At 36.6% G+C, this 9,777-nt stretch overlaps 1 protein-coding gene across 1 annotated transcript; it reads right to left on the bottom strand.

Moving 5' to 3' along the window:
* Window positions 1-7,704: 7,704 nt before the first annotated feature.
* Window positions 7,705-9,590, bottom strand: LOC109215700 (UDP-glucuronate 4-epimerase 1-like). The gene has a single exon (XM_019379812.1). It carries the CDS (start codon window positions 9,294-9,296, stop codon window positions 8,001-8,003), a length of 1,296 nt encoding a protein of 431 aa, XP_019235357.1. The 5' UTR covers window positions 9,297-9,590; the 3' UTR covers window positions 7,705-8,000.
* Window positions 9,591-9,777: the final 187 nt, after the last annotated feature.

The raw sequence follows: 9,777 nt of genomic DNA, 5'->3' as shown, positions 1-9,777 counted from the left end.
TTGCATATAGGATTGAGTAGAGCAAGTTCTTGAACCTGGGCATCGGGGAACGGATTAGCAATTGGGATAGACATATACCCAATTGCCTTGCTTGGTTGATTTACAGGAATTATAAATGCGTTCTTGTTGATTCTAATTCCATAGACATATAGGCGTTAGGTTAGCTTGAATAGGCGAGTAAGGACTCGACAGATTCTTATGAGCAATATTAACCCTGTCAACCAATAAACTAGATAAATTAGTTAGTCAATTCAATTGAAGAATACAATAGGAATGTTAGATAGCCCATAACCCTAGATCGTTTTCATTACATTGATATCATAAAAATCTGCTCATTCTCTGTTAAAAGTTCATTATTTGTTTTTATTTATTTTAATTAGTTTAGAATCAAATACTTCTTGAATTAATTCTTGTATAGATAATCAGGATAGTCTAATTTAGTTAATAGTTAATCACAAGTCCTCGTGGGATCGACGTCCGACTTTTAGTCACTTTATTACTTGACAACCGCGTGCGCTTGCGTGTGCGTTTGGCCGCAACAAAACCCTGCTAGGTCACATTTGGGCCAGCTAACCTTCACTAACACACACGTCCTTACAAGGCCCAATAAAGAATTCATTAACAAATTTGACCCACTAGTTGACTTAGGACATACTCCAGCTGAGAATGATCAAATGTGTACAAGCCCATCAAAATATGGCCCAAATAGGGAATACATATCCCCTCCAAAAGACCAATCGATGCTGTTGCCCTTTCTTGCCCAATCAATACACGGTATAGCCCCACAGCCCTTTTCACCCAATGAAAAAATAAATAACCCTACTACTGACCTTATTAACTCACCATCTCAATCTTTACATTGCTTAAATAACCAACACACGCTTCCAAATATAACTCAGACACCTCAGCCTTCTTTTACACCTAGCAGCCAAGTCATATACCAATGCCAATCCTTAAGTGGCAAATACTTATGTTCCTTACACGGGTCAACCACCTCCACACTACAACTAAACAATTTTTAGGGAAATTTGCATGCTACAATACCCTACGCTATCAAATATCCTAGATCCCCTCAAGTACCATGTAAACAACATGATTACAATTCATGTGAAGATCTGTCAAACAATTCTAAAAACTTTAAAACTATGTCGTTTACTCCACCTCCAACTCATGCATCGACTAAAAACTTAAAAAGCAAAGACCACCTTAGTTCTCAACTACTACCAGAACTCTTATTTCCTTCAAACATCAAAACCATTACCCAAAATACTACTGCAGATTCACAATATACAGAGACCATCTTTTCCTGCCAACCATCAAAATACATACCTAAGGGAGAACATCCACAACAACAACCAGTTCTTCCATCTTCCAAGGCTAAACATGCAGGGGCCACAACTACCACACATTGCAACTCCATTGATCTATACATCTCAACAGATGACCATGGATCAGCCACTCCAATCGTGGTTGGAGATGGGCTTTCAGGGTTATGCCCTAATTTTCACTATGGACCTAAACAATTAGGAGGTTGTTCTACTAGTCCAAAATCCCACTCACTTGGCAGAAATAGTAACGGAAGGAATGAGATTAGGCATGGAGGCATACACTCAGAATCAATGGTACACAACACAGACTCCTCTCATTCTAGAGCATCAACCATCCACTTCAACTCCATACCAGTGGTCGTATCCCATGAGTCAAATGAGTCCATATCTGAATCCATCAGTAAACCTCATGCCTTTCTACCCTCCTCATCACATGGAGCAAGTGTATGCTCCTTGGTTCCAACCACTCAACTCTTGCAATCCACTGTCTCCCTATTCGAGTCCACTCAGTCCACTAGAAAACCTAACACCACAAGGCAGCCCACCACAGACACCACCACCATCTCCAAACGAACTAAACATCCAAACAAGGCAAGAACTAGCAAAGATACTAACAGAGATGAGGGAGACAAGGACGGAATTCTTGTGGTTAAAGGGAATCCAGCTTTACAACCTAAAAGAACAGTACGAAAAAAAGTTCATACTTAAGTGTCCACCAGAGTTGATAACATGCCGCCTAAATTTTCGTCTAACAACAAATCCCGAAGTAGGGAAATATGCCATGGTTATAATTCTGACACTTCGTCAGAATCCTCAGTCAGTGAGTCTGAAACAGACAACAATTCCTGTTGTCAATCCGATGACTCCAACTTCACTAGGTAGACTATGAATTTCATAGTCTAGAACTGTAGGGGACACACAATCCTGAGTTTAGAAGACACTTTAGGTCACTATTGGATAATCATAGGCCAACTCTAGCTATTTTGCTGGAAACACACATGCAAGACCATACAAGGCTTCGTGAAGATTTTCAATTTACACATATGTCCCAGGTGTCTACTAATGGTCTCATAGGTGGTCTAGTAGGCTGTGGAATGAGGATCGTATCAATGTCCAGGAAATGAGGATTTTTGAGCAAGAAATACACTGCCTTGTCTAGGTATGTCCCAACAAACCTAAATGGATTCTATCTTCTATTTATGCTAGCAATTATTACAACTTACTCAATATACTTTGGAATAGTTTAAATTTTTTGCATGATTCTATTAATATGCCTTGATTGATAGGGGGGATTTAATGAAGTTCTAGAGGCAAGAGAAAAATTTGGGGGTCTTCCTATCAACAATAATAGAGCTGATAATTTTTGTAGTTTCCTTAATCACTATAATTTAATTGACCTAGGATTTCAAGGAAGTCATTTTACTTGGACTAACAAGCGTAGACATGGTAATACAATTTTAGAACGACTTGATCATTTTTTAACTAACTATGACTGGCTAAATTTATATCCACAAGCAACAGTGAAACATTTACCACGTACTTATTCTGATCACTGCCCGCTCCTAATAATATTAGAACCAAACACTATATTACAGCATAAAATATTTAGATTTGAAACTATGTGGACATCACACCCATAGTTATAGTTCATAATGTATGGTATGATAATCAGTCTCTAATTCAAACTACAAAAAAATTTCAAACAGTAGCAACCCAATGGAATAAGCATAATTTTGGTAATATTTTTGGTCGAAAAAGGAAATTATTAGCCAGGCTATCAAGAATACAATCCTCCATACACTACCCTACGAGTATATTCCTCCAAAATTTGAAAACTCAACTGACTTTGGTTTACAGTAACATATTACATTTGGAAGAAGAGTTCTGGAAATTAAAAGCACGCATATCTTGCCTAAATGATGGTGATGCTAATACTAAATTTTTGTCATGAAATCTTTAATACTAAGGTCATTCCACATGATCTTAATAGGACTTACATATGTCTTATTCCAAAAATAAAAAATGCTACCACTATTCAACAATATGGCCCTTTAAGCTTGTGCAATACAATCTATAAAGTTATTACTAATATTATTGTTAACAGACTTAAGCCAATTATTTGGAAAATCATAGGACCTACACAAACTAGTTTTCAACAAGGAAAATGCTATAATAGTACAGGAAACTTTAAACTACTTTGCAAAAATGAAAGGCAAAGTTTCCTCAATGCTACTAAAGCTAGATTTAGAAAATGCTTTTGATAGATAGGAATGGTCTATTATAAGAAAGACACTCCTTTATTTTAACATCCTGACATCTTTAATTACTTTAATCATGTCCTGCATTACAACAACATCCATTTCTATCTTAATCAATGGATCAAGGACTCAATACTTCACACCATCCAGAGGTATTCGTTAAGGTAATCCCCTATCACCATATTTATTCATAATGTGTATGAAAATGTTCTCAGCATTTCAATATCAGTTGACTATCTACAATGGCATACGATTTGTATGTCAAAATCATGACCAATCTTGTCACATCTTTTATTTGCAGATGACATAATCTTATTTTTCAAAATTACTACTAAAAGTTGTCATGCTATAATTGATATACTAAATCACTTCACATACCATTCAGGACAAAAAATTAATTTTGAAAAATTAAAGGTTTATTTTTCAGAAAATTGTCAAGATTATGATCGAAAATTTGTCCTGGACTCTTTTCACATCAAGGAAGGGTCATCATTTGGAAAATATTTAGGGTTTCCCATGTTCCAATCAAGACCTTAAAAAGCTGATTTCCAATTTCTATAGGATAATTTCAAAGCAAGACTTGCAGGATGGAAAATAAATTTTCTAACACTGGCAAGACGAACCACTCTTATAAAATCGACACTAAATAACTTACCCAATCATATTATGTGATATATTCACATTCCGGCAAGCATCATTAACAAAATGGAACAATACCAGCGTAATATTTTATGGGGAACTACTACAACAAGAAAGAAAATGCACCTCCTCAAATGGAAAGAAATTACAACTCCAAAAGAAGTGGGAGGCTTGGGAATTCAAAAACTTCGTCAAAAGAATTTAGTATTACTTGCAAGTCTGGCCTGGAGAGTATTTCAATCACCACAAACAATTTGGGCAAAACTACTCATTGATAAATACATACACAAGACCATTACTACAACTCATTCGAAAACTTGGACTAATATCTTAAGGGGTTGGCAACATTGTCAGATGGGAATAAAATGGAGAATAGGGAACGGTACGCATACAAATTTTTGGGAGGATCCTTGGATAAATACAGGCACGACAATGCGCTCTTTAATAAATGGACCCTTACCATCAACCCATCTTAATATTAAAATACCTTCCTTGTATAATTCAACTGGACGGGCTTGGTCCGGAATACCTCTTGAACTGCCTGATGATATAAGATAATTAATATATATATATATATATATATATATATATATATATATATATATATATATATATATATCCATGCTTGATAACAATGTAGACCATATCTACTGGGGATTAACACCAATGGGTTTACAGTTCATTATCTACACAGATTTGGAAAAAAATCATGAACAGACCATGGACAATTCTACAAAATACACTTGGATATGGCAGTTACCTATACAACCAAAAGTAAAAACCTTTATTTGGCTACTTTACCACAATAGACTGTCGACACGTGATTTTCTTAGGAAATTAAATATTATATCGGATGGCACTTGCCCATATTGCCAACAGGAAGATGAAACTATCAAACACCTCTTTCTTAATTGCAAAATGCAAAAAGATATTAGCAGGAATTAGGACTCCTGCGATATGTCAGTGCATTAATGCACTTGCAAAACACACAACACTGGCTGCATAAGTTGATGACTTACATGGGTTTAAAGTTGCCTTATATTATGAATCCACATACTTAGTTACCGTCAAGTCTTTGGAATATTTGGATAACACGAAATCGAAATATTTATAAGTCAACTCGTGAAAGTGTTAATATAAAACATACAACACAACAAGCACCTGAATATTCATATTTAGCAGCTTAATCTCTTAAAAAGAAAATAAAAATTATAAACCATCTCAAGTGGAGTCCTCCAAAGCACAATACTTATAAGTTGAACATAGATAGGGCACACTCATCCACAACAGATGGGATTGGAGGCATAATTAGGAATAGCAAAGGGGAATGGATATTAGGCTTCTCAGGAAATATTGCAAGAAACACCTCCCTCTCTGCAGAATGGCATGCGTTGATACATGGGCTTAAATTGACAATTTCAGCATGATTTAGTCACTTGAGGTGGAGGTGGATGCAAGGGAGGTTATCACTATGTTAAAATCTAGTAATATTGCGTATGCTAACATGATAAATGATTGCAGGTACCTCCTACTGAAGCTGGGTGATCCACTAGTGCAACATGCGTACATAGAACAGAATAGGGTAGCAGATCAATTAGCGAAAGCATGCCACAATTTTGGAATCAACTATGTGCCAAACGTTTTTGAGGCAATCCTAGGTTTTATTAAAAAAGTTTTTGAAGAAGACATGCAAGGTATAACAACTCTAAAACCACTTCACGGGAATGCTATTCAGGGTGCCAACTGTGATCGCCGTCAACCACCATCAAATGTGCAATGTTTTTATGATGATAGTTCTAGTAGAAATACCATAAACAACTCAAATAATAATAGTAGTTTAGTGGTTTGTAATAGTTTAATACTTTGTAATAAGGTACTACCTATGCACCAACCTCCCTGTACGCATGTTTGATTAATGAATGTTATCTTTTGCACCCAAAAAAACTACAATCTACAAGTGGGGCAACTTTGAAAATGTAAACTTTTTGGTTGTACACAAAGCAACTAACTCCATAGTAATGTGGCTTTAACTAATTTTGTACTCCATCCGGTTCAAAATAAGTGATTTTTGGATGTTTTCATACAGATTAAGAAATTCACCTTTTAACATTAATTAGCAATGGAATTGACCATATTAACCTTTACTATCTCACATAAACACTCCTAACACATATTCCAACACTATTTACTCCAAGGACAATGTAGGAAAAAAATAATTAATTCATTCTTGAAATCTGGAAAAATCACTTATTTTGGACCACAAAAAAAAGGCCAAAAAATCACTTATTTTGGACCGGAGGGAGTATTTAATTTCTGGTTTGTGTAAAAAAAATTGTTCCTACACAATTTGCTTGGTAAATATTGAAGTTACAAAATAAATGTTGCATAATAAAGTATCAAAAGAACCCCAAATTAACCAAAATATCCAGAGTGTCGGCGGGTAAAATCCAAGACACATGCAGTAGGAGCTTTACAGCTAAACAGTGGCCCACAAATTGCAGCCCAATCCAGCGGCTCAAAAACTTTAAAAAATGGCAATTACATCACTCACATGGTTGTGGGCCCCCAACCATTTAACTCGTAGCCGTATTTCACGGTTTGCTCCCATCTCTTAGCTGTCTGCTATCAATTGTTGTCATAAAATATTAAATGCATCAATGGGTAAAATATCCCATGTGCCTCTTAAGTTTAACTAGTACACCTTGAAGTATAGTTCAATGGAAAAATTTTACATTGTGCTATGTTTGAAAAAAGGAGCTCGTGGGATTCAAAATCTTGGGTAAGGTAAAACATTGGATCCAGAAATTTCACTTTTAAATATATGCAATTTCGTGTGAGCACAAAGTAAAAAATTTCAATAAATGATGAGAGATCTTTGTTGCTTAATCAAATGTCCAATTTTTTTCCACAAATTTGGATTAGTCGGTTCACTAAAATAGCTAATTGATATTACTAAAGCACAAATATCAAAGTGTCAAAGAAATTTAAGTACATAAGTTGAGGGAAAAAAAGAGAAAGGGAGCCTTGGCGTAACCAGTAAAGTTGTTGTCATGTGAACAGGAGGTCACGGGTTCGAGCCGTAGAAACAGCCTCTTGCAGAAATACAGGGTAAGACTGCCTATAATAGACCCTTATGGTCCGGTCCTTCCCCGGACCCCGCGCATAGCGGGAGCTTAGTGCACCGGGCTGCCCTTTTAAGTTGAGGGGAAAAGACTGACCAAGGTCCTAGAGCCGAGGGTCAATCGGAAATAGTTTCTCTATCTTTACAAGGTCGGGATAATTTGCATACATTCTATCCTTTTCAAACCTCATGTATGAGATTACACTGGATTTGTTGTTATTGTAGACTGATCAAAGAAGAACCAAACCACAACCTTATAAAATGTAAGATAGCAACTCTAGTATTAAATTACCAATCAATTACAACCTTACTTGCTTATGCTATACAAGTGTCTATATCATATATGTATTCCAAGGAATCCAATAAACTAAGTGCAAATGCGTTTATAAAGAGACACAAAGAGATGCTAAGTGGACCACAAATGAGCAACTTTGTTATCCTTTACAAGGAAAGAAAGTAATAACAATATTCTAAACAAGGGATAAGGAGCTATCCAATCTTCTTAGCTCCTCTTCCCCAAGAAAAGAATAGTATTCAATTTTTTCTTTTTTCCTTTTTCCCGTTTCTTCACCTTTCTTGCGGTGATTTTAAAAAACATAAAATCATAAGAAAAAAAGTTTCTATTAAAAAAAGAAAATAAAATTAACCGAACAATCACTTTACAGACTTTTCTTGACTATAGCCGTAATAAGAGAGATACCACCTAACAAATTTTCTCAACCCGGTTTGCAGATCGGTTGTCGGTTTATACCCGAGTTCTTTTCGGGCCGAGCTAATATTTGCATGTGTAAACGGAACGTCGCCGTTTCCTAGCATATCCACAGTATGCTTCTTAGCTTTTACCTTCAAATGCTTCTCCAACATCCCAACCATCATCGGAACTGTCACCGGCGATGTATTACCCAAATTAAAGATCCGATAAGTAGCGGGACCTCGTTTCTTTCCACCCGACCCGGTACTCTTCCCTGCAGTATCTAATGATCCAACACACCCTTTCACAATATCATCAATGTAAGTGAAATCCCGGGCCAAATCAACCCGATTCTTGCCCCGGTAAATTGTAATCGGTTTTCCTTGTAAAATATTCCGGGTAAATGAAAAATAAGCCATGTCGGGTCTGCCCCATGGACCATAAACAGTAAAAAACCTCAACCCAGTAACTGATAACCCGTAAATATGATTGTAAGTGTGAGTAATTTCCTCACCAGCTTTCTTTGTTGCTGCATATAAGGAAGCGGGTTGATCAGTCCGATCCGATTCAGAAAACGGTACCTTTTCATTTAACCCGTAAACTGAACTGGAGCTGGCCCATACAATAGCGGGTTGCGGGTTAGCATTTTTGCAAGCTTCAAGAAGTGTAACAAGTCCAGCAATATTACTATGAACATAAGATTGTGGATTTTCCATGGCGTATCGCACACCCGCCTGCGCAGCTAAATGCATAACATGCGTAAATGCTACAATATCAAAGAGCTTTGCTAACATGCGCGCGTCGTTAATATCACCTTCTACAATGAAAATATTTTGAGAATTTAACAGATTTTTCCTTGCTTTTTTCAACGAGGGGTCGTAGTAATTGTTGAAGTTGTCGAGTCCTACGACTCCGTCGCCTCGTTTTTTCAAGGCGAGGGAAACGTGGGTCCCAACGAAACCAGCTGCACCGGTTACAAGTACGGACATGCCGTTGACGCGGTGGATTTGGGCGGAGTCACGGACTTGTTTCTCCCAATGAAGACTACCCCACGTTGAGGAAAGATACCGGGTACCGGAATCCATAAATGACTGAAAACTCAAATACGACGCCGTTAAAGCTATTAAGAATAATGCCCATAGGAACATTGTACTCGTTGAAGCGAAACATCTGTGGAATTGCCGGTTTACAGAGTAATAAGTTTTGTCCTTGAACTTTCCTGGTGTTGATGGATACAATTGCTCTTCTAATGGCCGCATTTTCTTGAAGAAAATGAGAAAAAAGAAACTTCTGGGGTTGTTTTGTAATATGTTTTTGAGTGGAAATTGATTGAGAGAAAAATTGAAACTTTGTTAGATGCAGAGGAAAATGGTGAGATTTTTGTTGAGTCTGCACCTGAGGAAAGAAGAAGAAAGAAGAGGAATATATATATATTGAAAGAAAGCTTCAAAACGCGTTAAAGAAAGAGAGAGAAAGGAAAAATATTCAAAGGATAAAGAAATTGGACGAGAGAAAGAGAGAGTTTCGAGGAGACAGCCAATGCCAAGCCAAGCAGTACAAATTTAGGAAACTGGATTTTTGCCTTTTTAGAAAGTGAGGAGAGAGAAAGAGGGGTATGGGTAAAAATAGAAACTGTAGAAAGATAGTAAATCTTTGATTGGACAATATTTTACCTTTAGGTGGCAAGTTTTTGGAAATCTTTTAGCGCACCTTTTTATTTTAATTTTCATATATATATAT

This window comes from Nicotiana attenuata, unplaced genomic scaffold (genome assembly GCF_001879085.1).
Source record: "Nicotiana attenuata strain UT unplaced genomic scaffold, NIATTr2, whole genome shotgun sequence".
In the NCBI taxonomy this organism is placed as follows: Eukaryota; Viridiplantae; Streptophyta; class Magnoliopsida; order Solanales; family Solanaceae; genus Nicotiana; species Nicotiana attenuata.
Note: the sequence above shows the minus strand (reverse complement) of the source record. Positions and strands in the feature narration are given on the sequence as shown.

What these genes read in the sequence shown, in the direction of transcription:
- LOC109215700 (XM_019379812.1), bottom strand. Translation starts at nt 9,296, where the DNA reads ATGCGGCCATTAGAAGAGCAATTGTATCCATCAACACCAGGAAAGTTC.